Source organism: Phaenicophaeus curvirostris, chromosome 3 (assembly GCF_032191515.1).
Source record: "Phaenicophaeus curvirostris isolate KB17595 chromosome 3, BPBGC_Pcur_1.0, whole genome shotgun sequence".
NCBI lineage: Eukaryota > Metazoa > Chordata > Aves > Cuculiformes > Cuculidae > Phaenicophaeus > Phaenicophaeus curvirostris.
Window position 1 is genome coordinate 59,027,661 of NC_091394.1, and position 17,037 is coordinate 59,044,697.

General features: G+C 41.7%; 1 protein-coding gene and 1 long non-coding RNA gene across 2 annotated transcripts; one reads left to right on the plus strand and one right to left on the minus strand.

The window, feature by feature from the left end:
• Nucleotides 1-5,011: 5,011 nt before the first annotated feature.
• Nucleotides 5,012-15,395, minus strand: SDR16C5 (short chain dehydrogenase/reductase family 16C member 5). Its single transcript, XM_069854129.1, has 6 exons — nucleotides 14,543-15,395; nucleotides 9,238-9,369; nucleotides 8,174-8,273; nucleotides 6,939-7,083; nucleotides 6,035-6,160; nucleotides 5,012-5,503 (listed from the first exon to the last, which is right to left on the minus strand). The coding sequence occupies exons 1-6, from the start codon at nucleotides 14,861-14,863 to the stop codon at nucleotides 5,410-5,412; spliced, it is 918 nt and encodes a 305-aa protein (XP_069710230.1). The 5' UTR covers nucleotides 14,864-15,395; the 3' UTR covers nucleotides 5,012-5,409.
• On the plus strand, nucleotides 12,001-16,562 carry LOC138719137 (uncharacterized). The gene is made up of 3 exons (XR_011337182.1): nucleotides 12,001-13,566; nucleotides 14,782-14,851; nucleotides 15,406-16,562. It is a non-coding gene; the product is annotated as an uncharacterized lncRNA (long non-coding RNA).
• The last annotated feature ends 475 nt before the right edge of the window (nucleotides 16,563-17,037 follow it).

A 17,037-nucleotide genomic window follows, 5' to 3' on the forward strand; every position in this document is an offset into this window, starting at 1 on the left:
TGAGCGGCCCAAACCTGAACACAATATTCAAGGTGCAGCCTCACCAGTGCCAAGTACAGGGGGATGATCCATTCCCTGGTCCTGCTGGTGACACTATTTCTGATACAAACCAGGATGCTGCCGGTCTTCTTGGCCACCTGAGCACACTGTTGCCTCATGTTCATTTGGCTGTTGACCAGCACACCCAGGTGCTTTACTGCCAGACTGCTGGAGGGTAGGGAGGCTCTGCAAAGGGATCTGAACAGGCTGGACCACTGGGCTGAGTCCAGTGGCATGAGGTTTAACAAGGCCAAATGCCGGGTCCTGCACTTGGGGCACAACAACCCTATGCAGTGCTACAGACTAGGAGAAGTCTGTCTAGAAAGCTGCCTGGAGGAGAGGGACCTGGGGGTGTTGGTTGACAGCGACTGAACATGAGCCAGCAGTGTGCCCAGGTGGCCAAGAAGGCCAATGGCATCTTGGCTTGTATCAGAAACAGTGTGACCAGCAGGTCCAGGGAGGTTATTCTCCCTCTGTACTCAGCACTGGTGAGACCGCTCCTCGAATCCTGTGTTCAGTTCTGGGCCCCTCACCACAAGAAGGATGTTGAGGCTCTGGGGCGAGTCCAGAGAAGAGCAACAAAGCTGGTGAAGGGGCTGGAGAACAAGTCTTACGAGGAGTGGCTGAGAGAGCTGGGGTTGTTTAGCCTGGAAAATAGGAGGCTGAGGGGAGACCTCATTGCTCTCTACAACTACCTGAAAGGAGGTTGTAGAGAGGAGGGTGCTGGCCTCTTCTCCCAAGTGACAGGGGACAGGACAAGAGGGAATGGCCTCAAGCTCTGCCAGGGGAGGTTTAGGCTGGACATTAGGAAAAAATTCTTCACAGAAAGGGTCATTGGGCATTGGAACAGCCTGCCCAGGGAGGTGGTTGATTCCCCTTCCCTGGAGGTGTTTAAGGCACGGGTGGGCGTGGTGCTAAGGGGCACGGGTTAGTGTTTGATAGGAATGGTTGGACTCAATGATCCGGTGGGTCTCTTCCAACCTGGTTATTCTATGATTCTATGATTCTATGATTCTATGATTCTATGAAGCAGGACTTGCCTTTCATGAACCTGTGCTGAATGGGCCTGATGCCCTGGTTTTCTTGAATATGCCTGGGGAGCACACTCAGAATGGATCACTCCATAATCTTCCTCAGTACTGAGGTCAGGCTGACAGGCCTGTAGTTTCCCAGATCCTCCTTCTAGCCCTTCTTGTAGATGGGTGTCACATTGGCAAGACTCCAGGGACTTCACCTGTTGACCAGGACTGCTGATAAATTACTAAAGGTGGATTGGCAAGCCCCTCTGCCAGGACCCCCAGTACTCTTGGGTGGATCCCACCCAGTCCCATAAACTTGTCAGTGTCCATGTGGTGCAGCAGGTCATTAACTGCTTTCTTCTGGATTATGAGGGGTTTATTCTGCTCTCCGTTCCTGCCTTCCAGCTCAGGGGGCTGAATATCCTGGGGATAACTTGTCTGACTATTAAAGACTGAGGCAAAGAAGGTATTAAGTACCTCAGCCTTTTCCTCATCCTTGGTGGCAATGTTCCGGCCCACATCGAATAAAGGACAAAGATTCTCCTTGGCTGTCGTTTTGTTATTAATGTCTTTGTAAAAATTGTTTTTATTACCTCTTACAATAGTGGCCAGATTGAGTTCTAGCTGGGTTTTTGCCTTTCTAATTTTCTCTCTGCATGACCTAATGAGATCCCTGTACTCTTCTTGAGTTGCCTTTCCCTTCTTCCAAAAGTGGTAAACTTTCCTTCTGTTTTTCCCTCCCTGAGTCCCAGCAAAAATCTCCCTGTTCAGCCAGGCCAAACATCTTCCCTGCCAGTTCGTCTTATGGCACATATGGACAGCCTGCTCCTGCACCTTCAAGAAATGTATTCTTCTTTCTTGAAGAATGTCCAGCTTTCCTGGACCTCTTTGTCCTTCAAGACTGCCTTCCAAGGGACTTTCTAACCAGTGTCCTTAACATGCCAAAGTCTGCCCTCCGGGAAGTCATGGCACTGGTTTTCCTGACCTCTCTCCTTACTTCACCAAAACCCAAGAACTCTATCATTTCATGGCCACTAAGCCCAAGATGGCATCCAACCACCACTACTCCCACTAGTCCTTCTCTGTTTGTAAACAGCCGGTCAAGCGAGGCATCTCCACTGACAGGCTCACTTACCAGCTACGTCAAAGAGTCATTCATCTTCCACACACTCCAGGAACCTCCTAGACTGTTTCCTCTCTGCTGTGTGGAATTTCCAGCAGAAGTCTGGTAATTTGAAGTCCTCTACGAGAACAAGGTCTAATGATTGTGAGAGTTATGCCAGCTGCTTCTAGCATCCTTCATCTACCTCTTCTTCCTGGTCGGGTAGACAGTAACAGACTTCCAGCAGGATATTTGCCCTGTTGGCCTCCCATCTCATCCTTACCCATAAGCACTTGACCTTATCATCACAATCGTTGAGCTCTATACAATCAAACCCCTCCTTCCTTGCCTGTCCCTTCTGAAGAGCTCATGGCCATTCATTGCAGCACCCGAGTCGTGAGAGTCATCCCACCTTGTTTCTGTGATAGCAACTAAGTCATGGCTATCCTGTTGCACAATGGCTTCCAGTCCCTCTATGTTGTCCATGCTGTGTGCATCAGTGGAGATGCACTTGAACTGATTCCACCCCCAGCCCTGGCACACTACCCTTCGGCTCATGTCTAGTGAGTTGCTTATATTCTCTCCCCGCTTTAAACCTAGCTTAAAGCCTTCTCAATGACCAGGAATCCTTCTCCCGCTTTGAGACAGCCAAACTCCATCTGCCACCAGCAGGTCTGGTGCCATGTAAACCTCCCCCTGATCAAACCACCCAGATTCTACTAACGGCATCAGCCTCTGAGCCATGTGTTAATCATGTGAGTTTTACCATTCCTTTCAGTACTCTTTCCTGTCACTGACAGGATTGAGGAAAACCCTGCCTGTGCTCCTGATCCTTCAACAATCACCCCAGTGCCCTTTTGATTGCTTTTAGACTTCTTTCTGCAACCTCACTGCTGCCTATAGCGTAAATATGTAAAAACCCAAATTTTAATGTAAAACAAATAGTGGGTAACAATGTCGCTAACCTGGGCCCCAAACTTCCCTGTGGGATGGATCTGGTTGGCGTATTGGGCCCTCTGTTCCACTCAGAAATGAGTCACTGAGAATAATTACCCTCATTTTCTTAACATAGGCAGTAATAATTTGTAGGGCTGACTGACTTGCCCTAGGCAACCCCCTGGATGGACCTTCACTTACATCCTTATTTGCCTGGCCTTCAAGTTCCAGGGGACCATATCTATTGTGTAAGGGCAACTGAGAAGGTGAGGGAGGCTAGGAAGGCATTTGCCCCAAGCAGGGACCAGTTTCCTTTCTCCCTACTGTCTCCAGTCCCCTCCTTCTGCTTGGTGGCAGGAGGGTAGATCTTCCGCTTCTTGCAGAGCCTCCAGCTGCTGTCTTGGTCTCAACAATGGCAGGGGGTGACTCTACCACCCTTTCTCCCTCTCACGCTCCCCGATACTCCTTAACCTTTCCACTTTCTCTTTTACCTCTGCTGCCAGGCTGGGCAGATCATTCACCTAGCTGCACAGAAGGCAGCTGCTGTCTCTGCTGCTCAGGCACTCCTTGTAGGAGGAGACTTGGACAGCTGAATCTTTGTGTGGGAGTTCTGTCTGGGTCATCACATCCCTTCTGGTGATGGCCTTCAGGGAAGCAGAAACCATAGCTAGGTCCTCTTCTGGGAGGGTGCAAACCTCCTAGAGTTAACCCCTCTAGAGACAGGAGGGGACTGCATCCTTCCTGAACACCTTCCCTGCGTTGAATACCTTCAGCTGCTGTGCAAACTGTCCCAGCACATCCTTCTCACGCACCACAACCTCCTTGCCCATCCCGTTCACCATGCCCTCACTCCTGTTCCCACCCACAGTAAGTCAGAGCTGCTGCTCGTTTGCTAGGAGCCCACCCTTTGTATGTGTGCGCACGGTAGAAAATCCTCTTTCTTCCTACACTTTCGTCAGGTGTTTTTTTTCCCCACGGTTTTCTTTCTTTAAGAAGAATTCCCCAGCACAATTCCTCTGATCCAGAGTCCTTTGCCTTGTCGGCTTCCAAGTGCATCTTGCCCTTGCATCTTATTAAACCACTGTCACATTTACCATTGACCTTTGCGAAGTTACTATTTTCTAATCAACAAATTGCATTGCTGCTTCTCTCTTGCAAGTGAAGTGCATCACTCTTTCACTCCATCTGCAACACCCATTCACTCTAAGTTCTATCAGCATTCCTTTCTGAAGTAATCCCAAGAGAAGCCCTGATTATACAAGGCACTATCTTTGCTTTTAGTAACTCATTGTCTGACTTCGCCAGTCTAGGTGAGCTATCAAATTGTCTTGCTCTTTTATGATTCATAACTACAAGTTTATTCTGCTTTAGAGATGAAAATTTAAAATCGTTCTTAAAATACTGCACTTGGAAGATACAAAGACTTCTACTACAAAGTTGCATAGTATTAGCTTTTATAATAAATTAGACAAAGTAGATTAGCAGCACAAATACATAATTTGCCCCCTTCCCTGTCCCCACCTCAACATCCTTAGTCATCTCTGAGTCCCACCCAAGATCACCACCTCCAAAAATTAAAGTATTTCATTAGTTTTGCACCAGAATAGAATATATCTTCATTTTACAAAACTTCCATTTGTATAAATCAGAACCTGTTGCTTCAGGAAGCTCTTGAACTCCTCATTTTACCATGGAATGGTAATAGCACCACCAGTACACTCCCTCGTTATGGTTCACTGGAAGGGTTGTCAAGCATTGGAACAGGCTGCTCAAAGAAGAGGTTGAGTCATGATCCCTGGAGGTATTTAAAAGATGTGTGTAGGTATGGCTCTTGGGAACATGGTTTACTGGTGAGCTTGGCATTGTTAGATTTTTGGTTGGACTCAATGATCTTAAAGGCCTCCTCCAACCAAAATGATTCTGTGTACAAGATGTCGGGTCCACTGGAGGTCTTCCTGGCTCCCAGCCAAATACATGTGGTTTCTTGGCCCCTTCTCTCTCCAAAGTTCCCACTTATTAGTTTATGATGTAGGATTAAATTTAAGGCATTATAACAGCCATAACCAAAGGAACTAATTTCAATCCCTGTACTTCCATACTGAGGTGGAAACAAAACAGTTCACTGGATTAAAAGAATAGTTTGAGTGAAAGCTGTTGATTAGGGGCCAATTCAAAAGTAATTTCCTTAAAAATGGTTGCTAATGAGAAGTGAGGCACCTTAAGTTCATAGCTGCTAGAGAGGCAGACCTTTTCCACCACCATCTTTAACAAGGTCCACTTTTAGAGTTACTGGTGTCTGAATTTTGTGCTTTTTCAGTCCTTCTTTCTTCCACTATTCAAGTCCTTCAGGCCACTGTAGTTTCCAAAATAGTCCGCAAGAAGAAAATGTATTTTCACTGGTGTGACACTAAAGTAGGGGAGTTGAAGAAGGAAAAAAAAACCAGACATCAAGAGAGTTGTGCAGTTTTATCACAGAATTAGCTTTATCTGGATAATACTGGCAAATACAGTATACTCTGAAATGTAGTACCACTGGTCCTCTCAAAATTACATCCATCACATTCACTTGGCAGCCCAAGTTATTAGACAGATCAGCTTCCCAACCTGGCTACCAACAGAGTCAGAAGTGCATTAATGCTGGGGCAAGATACCAGATATGCAGCTGCTGAGAAGCAGGCCTAGCCCCTAAAGCCCTCAGCAAAACCGCACTCCAGTGGAGTCAGCCAGTCACAGTTAGACATTTCTGTCATTGCTCTGTGGTCTGAGGGTGGGCTGAATCTCTACAAACAGCAACAAAAAAGAAAACTCTGGAAATGTGGAGAACTCAATGAAAATTCACAGCAACAAGTAGAAGCCTGGTTTGCACTTCTAATAAAAACATAGCTGAAATATCCCTGGACAGAAAAGAGAGAGGAAAAGGAGGAAAGGAATAACTTACGATTTCAAAAACATTAAAAAACAACTAAAGCGTGGTAGCATCAAAACCGCTTTGTCCTGCCGAATAGCAGTGATTATCTGCTCAGCCACATACTCAGGCTCCAGCATGGGAAGCAGAGTTGGCCACCTGGAAGAGAAGACATTTCTTACTGTAATACAAATGGCTTTGAATCCACATTTTACACCACATAAGTCTCCATTTTGCAGATATTCAACTAAAAGAAGAAATAATACCACAAATCCCAAGAACAACAGAACCTTCATTATGAGTGGTCATTGTTATTTGTCCTTTGCACAATGTCTCATAAGACAAATCCATGTAGTCCTCCTGCTAAGACGCACTAGGCTTTCATTCTGCTCCTAGATTTGTCATTATACAAGCTTACCAAGCAAAGCTACATCACTGACTTCAGGAGGTGAACGGGGGTTTAGAAACCAGAGAGGACAACTGAAGCATTTGGATTCTGCAGAGGAAAGGACACTGATCATGTTTCACAGAATCATAGAATGGAGTCACAGAACACTTTGGATTGTAAAGGGACCTTTACAGGTCACCTAAGTCCAACCCCCCTGCAGGAACAGGTACAACTTTAACTAGATCAGGTTGCTCAGAACCTTGATTGTTTCCAGGGATGGGGACTACATTACCTCCCCAGGCAACCTGGTCCAGTGTCTCACCACCCTCATTGTAAAAGATTCCATGTTTTGGCTTAAATGACTAGTAAAGTAACAGAGGCTTTGCTATTTCTGCTGCCCAGTCACTGATTGGCACTGTTATCAACCATATGAGGCCCTAGAAGATGAGCAGAAAAAAAACCTAGTTCTTGATGTTCGTAGAGGAAACAGAAGTACATAGTACGCTGTAAGTGAAAGTTGCATAAGAAAACTCACAAGAGTTTGCTTACTTGCATTTATAGCCAGCAAACATTCCTGTGTTCATGATAGAAGGACACACGATTGTGGTTTTAACACCAGTCTTTCCTAGGTCTCTCACCTCCCAACTAACCGATTCCGCAAAACCAAACGCTGCAAATTTACTTGCGCAGTAATCTGTAAAATAAATCATTACCATTAAACTGTTTGATTTATTAATTAAACTTTACTGAACAGGTTCATTGAGACCTACTACGGAGAGGTAACAGTGTTTGACAGAGAACAAGGACAAAACTATGCTCTAGTAAGTAAACTAAGTAGCCACAAGTTTGTTTGGTTTTTTTTGTTTGTTTGTTTTTTACAGTACACAATAGCAGCACTATAGTATAGAAATTATATATACACAGTACCTGCAGAAAATGACTGTTGAAAATAAAGTACTTTACAGAGTAGGAACTGTTTTCAGGATTAGATTACTATTACAATTTGCTTTTGATGTGATTCACTCCTTTACTTTCCCTCTTCTGTTATAGACTGGCAGACAGGTTTCTCATCACATCCCTGTTACCACCTTTCCACTCTATACTAAACAACAGCAAATGAAATTATCTTTTCATGCCAGTCCTTATCTTTAAATCCATGCAAGGGCTTCTTACGCATGAAATTCAAGCTTTCAAGACTCTCTACGGTGGTTTCAACTTGAAACTCAGTTTGTCTCCATTATCATTGCCTTGAAGATAGATTTTTCACTGTTATGTCACCTTATTTAATTTTCCTCCCCCTTTACATATATTTTCCAGAAATGCTTCTGAGTTTGCCCCAGTCTCAACACTTTCTTTCCATCACTGCATGGGTCCTCTTAAAGAATGGCTGAGATGCAGAGAATGCTATATGAGATATTGCAGCTCTGCCTCTGTACCACATGTGGATTTTAGTAGTTCTTCAAGCTAGGGAAACCTCTACAGGACTCTGCTATACTAAATACCTGCAGGTTAACTTTAACATGAAGTTCTCAGTTTCCCAAGTTCTACATAGCTCCTAGATCCCCTAACTGCCTTGGCAGTAAACCTTGTTTCACAGCACTGCCGAGCATCTGGGACACACTTTTAAAAGAAATGGACTATTTAAGGTCAGCTGGTTTGCAAGAGTGACTTATATGCAAAGATCCAGAAACTTAAGATTAGGATTTTTTTTTTTCCCCATGAGTATTGATCGCAGAGTTGAAATCAACTAATTGTCTAAATGAATATTAGATTTAATACACTACCTGTAACATAACTGATTCCAGTCCGTCCTGCTACGCTTGACACACAAACCAAGTGCCCATGGTTAGAGGCCATCATTGCTGGGAGGAAGGCTTTGTAAGTCTGCAAGGTAAATCAGATTTTGAAGGTGGTGTTTTTAAAGAAATTCTCCTTACAGTTTAAATAAGCTTCCCCTCACCTCCCATTATGGAGTGGAAGGAGAAACAAAAAAGAAAAAGGAGTTTCTTTGAACCCTAATCTGCAGCTACTAAGCTAAGACTTTCCAGGCCCCACCAGTATCACTTTCTCCTCAACACCAAAGACAGATGGTAACTTGCTGAAAGCTAACGATACAGCTTCAGCTAGTTAAGTTTCTTAGTCTAAAGCTCAGCACTGCAGTGTTTCAAAAGAGAGTTGTGTTCACTGCAAATTTTTTAAAATAGCAAAAAATTGTATTTCATGTCTCCCTTCTAGTAAATTAATTTATTCTTTGTGAATAATTTTTTTTATGAAGAAACTGGAGCATGTTTTGATATCCCCTTTGCAACTCCTTATGATCAGAACACCATAGAAATGACCTGCCTTCACTGGAAAGAAAAGAAAGCAAATTAAGTTACTCATTTCAGACAAGAATCCTACTTATTAAGAGCAGTGCCTGAATATGTGATATTTCTTACTGAAACTACTGTTACCACAAAACAACTAGAACTGAGAATTGAATACTCCTCTGTTACAAGAGCAGCAACTTTTAGGCTGGACCTGCTTCAAGTAATATTGAGGGATTATAACATATAACTAGCTTTAGAATTTGGCAGATAATAATATTCAGTTCTTAAGAGCATTTCTAAACATGAAGCATTTTGCTTCCACCCACCTACCCTAGATGTTCCCAAGGGATCTATCCTTCCACCCTTTCTTTATTTTACAGACTTCTAGGCATATAAAGTAATTTCTTGTATCATTTCTGAGTGAACTTACAAGGAGTTATTTATCCTTGTATATTTTCCTCAGTTCCAGAAGTCAAAATTAACAGCGAAAGCAGGTTAAAAGAATGTTTTAGTATGTATATGCATAGTACAATTATTACCCAGAAGTGTGCCATCATGTTCACTTCCATGGTTTTTTCCATAAGTGAATCTGGACAATCAAGAAACTTCTTCTTAGTTGCAATACCAGCATTGTTGATTAGGATGGTAACATCACCGACTTCTTTTTTAACCTAAAACAAAATCCTTAAGATATTATGGAATAAATACAATATATGCTTTCCAAGTTTTGTATATGAAAGCCTAAGAAACAGCAATATTGAATATTTCAACTAAGTTGAATTTATTATGCTTGTTACAGATCCAAATACCTCAGGTTCTTGCATATTCTCACCTGACACCGTTTTAGGTTTGAGCTTACCACTGGACTTCAAAGGTATAGAGCGCAACAGCTCCACACAGGTTTCTGTTTTCGCATCTCTGGTTCTCATTGCAACTGTTCCAGGTAAGCTCTCTGCAATAAAGATTTAACTTACACAACAAATAATTTGCTACAGTAAACCTATCTTAAAACAAACAATACTGTTTGTAGGGCCATTTCTATGCCATGCAGTGAGACACAGTACATAGATCCCTGGGCAAGCTCACCAGAACCAAGTACAACAGATTTCTGTGGGGGTTGTAATATCTAAGCTTTCACTTGTGAGGTTCCTTACGTTAGGCTGAAATCCTCTTGTGTTTTCCACAGGGCAACTTGAGCACAGAAGCAGTGCTGCCATACTACTTGAAGGCTGAAGCCAGCTTGCACGGTACTTGAGTCTTTTAATGACCAGAAGGAAAACTGGATTCCCTATTGTCAGCATTAGTTGCCTCCATCACAACAGCTGAGGGATTCACCTCTCCCAGTGGACAGGGCAGCAGCTACTTAGTAACATCTTAATATTTCAGATATCTCAAGATTCTTCATGCTGTTCTACCCATGTTCCACTTCTCTTGACTGTTTAAGACTGACTTGTATTACACAGCATTTTTTCACTAGTGGTAACTTTTGCATTCCGCAGCACACACATTAAGCCAGACTTCCCTACAGCCTTCTGCAGGAGCAGATGGGGATTTCTGCCCTTGTTGTGTTGGAATTAGAATGGGCAGTCACTTTTGATAAGAATTATTCCTCATATGCATAGGCAGTGAGAAAGACCACTTATATAATTCGTTTCGTCCTTATGACCTTTTTATTTATTCAAGTATCTTGACTACTTCAAGCAGCTTGTCAGGAACTAAAGAAAACAAAAACCAGTTTTTTACAAGTTTATTTCTCATTAAGACAACCTGAAAGAACTCCATATCTCCACTGATATTAGGTCTGAGAAAACAAAAGAAGAAATGAGGAAACTGTAGGAAGGATAGTAGTTCGTCATGAACATTAAACAATGTTCTGAATAAAGGAAATTTTTGGTACACGTGCATTCACAGAAGGCAAAAGCCTTATAAGCTTGCTTCTGGAGCTTGTGGTGCAGAAGATTGTTTCTAGCATATTTGCTTCAATTAACACTAACAGAATCCTTATAAGACAGTTCCCAGAAAATAAGTTGGCTAAAGAGTAATATCTACACATTATTTCGGTAATAGGAGTATAGTTCTTTTTTTAGCTCCAGACTGAGTAACTTCCATGAACAGACTCACCTGAGAGAGCTACAGGTTAGCTTTGACCAAGATATTTTGCCAGCTCTCAAAAGGAGAATGGAAATATTTAATGCAATATTTGAAGTGCAGCTCGTTAATCTGAGCTATCAACAAAAAAAGGAAATGTATACTCTATATGCTGTTTAATTTATGATTTCAAGATAAAGTGCTAAACATTGCTGATCAGTTGCTTTGGAAAACTACGTTGTTTTTATGCCACCTTGCCATACCGTTCCAAAACACAGAATCTCATTCCTTAACAGCATTTCCTTTGCTAGGTGCCTACAGTGACTGAAGAAAGAACAAGCTGGCCAAGTAGGCTAGCACGTATAACAGTAAAGAATTTACCACCTATCCTTTATTCTAGCTTAACTTCCTCATCATCTTTAAACTTGGTCCAGTCTTGTGCATGTTTGCTAATTAAGTAAGGGTTTAAAAAACAGAAAGCAGCCTTGGCAGGATTATACAGAAAAGCTTCTACAATAAAGCCAGAGCCCTCCTCCACCTTGGTCATTTTGCTCACACATTCTTGTCTGACTATTCCTCCTTCAAAAACTTGTTATCTAGCAATTTAAATATTTCTGAAGCAGCACTACATGATCTCCATAGACAGCCTGAGACAAGTTGTTCTATTTATTAACTTGAGTATGTATACCTCATCACAAATTAAAAATAGTATGCAGAGATATAAATGTAATCATTAGTATACAATACTTTAGTACTGCCTCATATCTAGCAATTCTGGATGTTTCGCTCAGTACCCTAAATCTACCCTCTGGAGTAAATAAATATCTGAATAAGTGGTCACGTTTCTTTTGTGCAAACACAGACAGGTGGGGGATGTGGTATATACAGTTTATAACATAGTGACTGGAGCATTCAGGTTAGATAGGAGGAGGGGAAGAAGAACAGAACCTTGATCATCCCATTTCTAACTCATGGCAAAAACTTGAACTACTTCTTCCTTTATCACTTGCTTCTATCTATTCATTCACCTTTCAGATGGAAATCAAAGCAGATTCAAGTGCCTTCTTGCAAGCCAGACAAATAATTCCAGATTTACAAAACCTCTGTTCATTCTGCTTCCTTACTAACTAGATGTGGCAGCTCTTTCCTCAGCAAATTGGTTGTTTTAATTACCTTCTCCTCTCAGCTCTCCCCTGCATGACCAAGCTGAGACTCAGTTCAGGCTTCCACACTTGAGGCCAAGCACAGTAGACCTTTACTGAGCCTTATGCCTATCTCTTGGTGGTGGTGGTGGGTGGATAATGTCAGCTTTCCAGAGCATTAAGCCTCTTTATTTCTGCAGTGCCAGAAAGTATGTTCCAGGTGTTTGGTTTAGGCCTAGGTAAGACAAGCATTATGCCAACAGCTGATCTCATTAAGCATCTTTTTTTTTCAGGTACTAACACTACTTTCTGTTCTTTTCTGTATTTATATTTATGCTTTTATATTCAATTATATTATATTGCAATTCCCACAATTCCCAAACAGCATCCCAAAACGTCTACTTTCCAAGAACCACAAACCCCTCTGTAACTGCCTGCAAGAGGTAGAAGAAAGTACTGGATGTGTTATGAGCACCATGAAATACTGCCAGGAAATGTGCTTTTACTGTTGCTTCTTTGCACAGGAAAGAAGCTTCTCAGAAAAGTGGAAAACTGGCTGCAAACTGTCATCTTTATTAACAAGGAAAAAACAGTGGACAAGCAGAAAAGTACCACACAAGAGAGATCTTGAAAGTAAATATGAGCCCAGATGCAATTTTGCAACCTGATAATGAGGAAAAGGCTTCAGTTTCCTCGCAAGTACCAAACTGGATTGAATTAGTACCCATTTTCAAAGCCCTATATTCTTCAAGTTTAGCTGAAATTGAGGGAAAAAGGTGTAGGTTAGAGAAGACTAAATGCCTTTTGGGGTTGGGTACTTCTGGAACAGGAACATTGGAAACAAGTTTTAAGCTATAGCTCAATAGCCAAAAGCTGTCCTTCATTCTGTTGGTACAGGAAAGCAACAGGGACACCCTATGTATAGGGTTTTTTTGTTTTCATCCTACTAAAGTGACTTTTTCCCGGTCTCTGTGTGGAAGATGAAGTACCAGAAGCAGATCATAGATATTTATGGTTCACATACATTTCATTTTGGCTTTGAGATTGTTTTAACAAGCACACAGTTTTGAACCATATCCTGCCCTGCCTATATGAATTTGCTTTTCTACAGTCTTGCAAAACTCCAAGCCATTGTGTGATGCTGAATAACTCCAGGGAGAAGAGGAGGGAACAAACCTGGAACCGTGCTGCCACATCTTGCAAAGGCTGACACTGCATACTAAAAGCCAAAGTCTACTAGACCACATTAAATAAACAGTGTGACTAAACACTGAATACTAAAGTCCTTTTGTCACTAATAACATGGGAAAGTTGCCAGTATGGTGCAATGTCAGTTGTCAGGAGGACATGACATTTGTGAAATAACAGTGGCAGGGTATTTTCTTTTATGTGGATCAACAGGAGGATTATTAGTGGATCAGATGTTAGTAAACGGCTGACAGAAGATTATAAGCAAGGAATCACGCACAGAGACCCTCTTACCACCTCTTAACTACTGTCTGCCTCTGTTTTTATCATCCCTAAACTGTGTCACACGCATCTCTACACCCTCTTCTTTTACTGTTTGGCCAGAAGAGATCTGCTGCTGCTTTTCTCCATAGGACTGAAGTGTTAACCCTCAAATCCTCAAAACTGAAGGTTAGTTTCCACCTTCACTGCAGTGTCTTTCACATTACAATACTTGCTCCTCCTCCACTCCTCCCAGTTCAATGGGAAGCACAGTTACAGGCCTGTGGTGAGACACATGCAACTGCTGCGTGGAGATGGCAGATGTGCAACTCAGCTGGCGTAACAAAGATGACAAGGGGACTAAAAGTGATCAGCATTACCAGATTACAAACCCAATAGTACCAGCCTTTTACAAGCTGCAAGTCATGCACAACCTTCACAAATCAGAAAGGTGTTCTCGTCATTTTTGCACAGATAGAAAAATATAGAAGCCTAGAAAACATTATTGCAGCCAACAGATTGTTCCTGAAGACCCCTGAAGTTTTTTTTTTTGTTTGTTTGTTTTTTAAATAATTCATCCTCAGGCAAACACTCACTGTGGAAACTTTCTAGTCCAACAGTTAAGTTTAGCGACATTTTAAGCAAATAAGAACAAGTTGTTTTAATGGAAACTGCTAAACAATTTTAGCTTTCGGCAATTCTACTAGTCTGCCCAAAATATCTAACCACTTGCTATATTTACAAAGCTCTTCAGAAAGGAAAGTAAGAAATATTTATGACTCCAAGATATATTTATTAATTCTGATAAAAAGCCAGCAAAAATCTATTCAGAGCCATGGAATTATTTGAGAATTGCTTAAGCACTTAATCTTTTTTAAAATATATGATCTTTACGGTTTGCTTAAAACACTGCTTTAGTTTCAATAAATACATTTTCTGAACTTCACCAGTGAGTTGAAATTAGCTACTGAAAACAAGAATCAGCTCTTTATTTTTAAGGGAACAGAGGTACACAAGTCCACTCTAAACCCCAATATTCTTAACATATGTAGCATGTGCAATACATTCTGAACGAATTAACTTAAATATCTTACTTCGAAGTCACTAAGACTTATGCATGCAATCATCTTAGAACAGCATCAAAATCACAAATAAGCTACTTTACCTGATCAGCTACTCTGTAGACATCCTGCCTTTTGCTACAGTCACAGATATAGCAGTGTACTCTTGCTGCTCTTTCTTCTATGATCAGTTGCTTTACCTCCTTAAGTCCCTCTTCATTAATGTCCCAGAGAACCACTGTTGCTCCAAGCCTGGCAAACTTTAAAGATAACTCTCTTCCAAGACCACTTCCAGCTCCTGTTATTAATACTATTTCACCACTAACATTCTTCTTCCGTCGAGGCACAACCAAGAATACCAGCCACTCCAGAAAGTAATAAACAAAAAGTACAATACATTGGAGCGTTTCCAGGTAGAAGTTCATCTTTAAGCTATTTCTTCAGATACCTGATAAAAGAAAACGTTAAGCAGATAGAATAAACCATAAAGTGAAAACGCAAACATAAATATTTCAAAATTGAAAAACATTTTCAGATCCATTCTAAGTATTTCCTCTAGCCTGCTTCTGAGTGTTGTTTCAAAAATAAAATATAGGCTTAAATCTGCATATTTCACCTATTTCTACTGTTTCTGTATCATCACCAGGTTGTTCATACTTTCTTCCAGAGCACAGCACAGAACTGATTTACGAATTGGCAGAGGCAGGAAACACCCGCCCTCATCTGCTCTAGAAGTTTCCCACCCCTGATGACTTGGGTTTCCATCTCTGCTCTGACAGAATATGGACTCAAGAACTAGAGTAAAAAAAAATATGATAGTTACCCTTAGAGCACCTTAAGGAGAAATGCATGGCAACCACAATTAAAAACTTATGGCTTGACCAAAATAATTTTGTTGCTCACAAACTGGTACTTTAGGTCAGAAAATAAAATTCCTTTTAGGACCACGACTTTTTTTGCTTTGTAGGCACATCTTGTCATCAAGGAACAACAGGCAGACCACGTCACAGTTTGAACCCTGCTGAAAACCTGCCAGCATTGGGAGCTTCAGAATACAAAATGCTTACAAATCTTTAGAGTGGAGCAGGTAAATCACTGGCTTCCTCTGCTTTTGCAGAGTGTATTGTTTAGGAATACACTGCAAAGCTGTTGACTTTCTTCTCTTCGCCTTCCTGCATTAAGCAAGTGTCATTGGCCTGAATCTTACTCTTTCAGGTATCCTTTTAACTTCGCAGTCTGTACTTGTCTCAGTAATGCTGACACCAAGCAGGCATTTAAGTCCCTGCAAGAATGCTATTTATTTCCCAGAATACAAATGCTATGCGAGAAATGCATCCTTGGTCAAAGCAGGTTTTAATCTTTGACTAACTATGGTTGAAAGGATTAGTATCTTCCTTCTCAGCTAAGGGCAGATTGTACTGGTGCTTACACATCAACCTTTAGCACTACATGCCCACCATGGTCACATCTCGTTACACTGCTATCTATGCATACGCGTAATCATGTTTGACAAGTGCCAAGAGATAAGTTACTTAGATCTCTGCTACTCTGAGCAAAGATCATGAAATTTAGCATGTGAACATACACATGTTATCATGAGTTTCAGGTTTCGTACGTCAGAAATAGAGCCAGTCCTGAATAAGGGTAGGCCACTGCCAGAACACAGCAACTTATTTCAGAAAGTTTTCTGGCAGAAACATTAGGACATCTTAAAACTACAATAACAGAAAAAAACATTAGTCAAACACAGTGGGTAAGGAAACAAGTTCCTTTTTTCTAAAGAAAAGGAGTCTTAGGGTGAATGTTTGCTGTTGTTCATTCCCTTTAAAATGGAGTAAAAAGTGTGCAGAGGTTCTGGCATAGAAGAAAGGCAGTAACACCAGTAAGAAGTAGAAAAAAACATCAATACTGCACAGGAACATTTTTCTAGGGCCTATATTGACATCTCCTGAGGCAGACTCACATAGCTATAGAGCTACTACGGATATAAGCAAACTGAGTTATATCTGAAAGTGTCAGTAAATTCCATATATGTCAAAAACCCAGCATTTGTTTTTGGAAACAAATTCTTTGCTTGGTCTGAACCAGAATCAACAAGTCTTTAAACTAAATGCTGTTACAGAATTTAACTTGATTACACTAACTTAATTCACAACGATTTTACAACGGCTTATCAGACAGATTTCAAGTGCAGGCTACTTTGCCAGCTTTGTTGGTACATACAACTCATCCCTGGAGGTGTTCAAGGCCAGGTAGGCTGGGGCCTTAGGCAGCCTGAGGTGGTGGAACCTGTCCCTGCCCATGGCACAGGGGTTAGAATTAGAAGATCTTGAAGGTCTCTTCCAACCCAAACAATTCTATGATTCCATGTGCCAATGCTCGCAGCCAAGTGGCTTGTGCAGGCTGTCAGTGCCCATAAAACACTGGGACAGAATCAAAGCCAGCATCTACGTGGCCAAACACCTCTGCTAGCCAAAGAGATTAAAGGTTCATCACGCAATCAGCTGAGCAGAGTTCGGCAAGCATGAATTCGCTCACTGCGTGTGGAGGGCTGTGACACCCCAGAACTGTAGCAGCCAAGACAGTCCAAGGACCAGGT

What these genes read in the sequence shown, in the direction of transcription:
- SDR16C5 (XM_069854129.1), bottom strand. Translation starts at nt 14,863, where the DNA reads ATGAACTTCTACCTGGAAACGCTCCAATGTATTGTACTTTTTGTTTAT. An exon ending in TCTACAGAGTAGCTGATCAG is followed by an intron (nt 9,370 to 14,542) that starts GTAAAGTAGCTT and finishes ATTTTGTTTTAG; the next exon opens with GTTAAAAAAGAAGTCGGTGA. An exon ending in TTTGCTGGCTATAAATGCAA is followed by an intron (nt 6,161 to 6,938) that starts GTAAGCAAACTC and finishes CTTCTCTTCCAG; the next exon opens with GTGGCCAACTCTGCTTCCCA.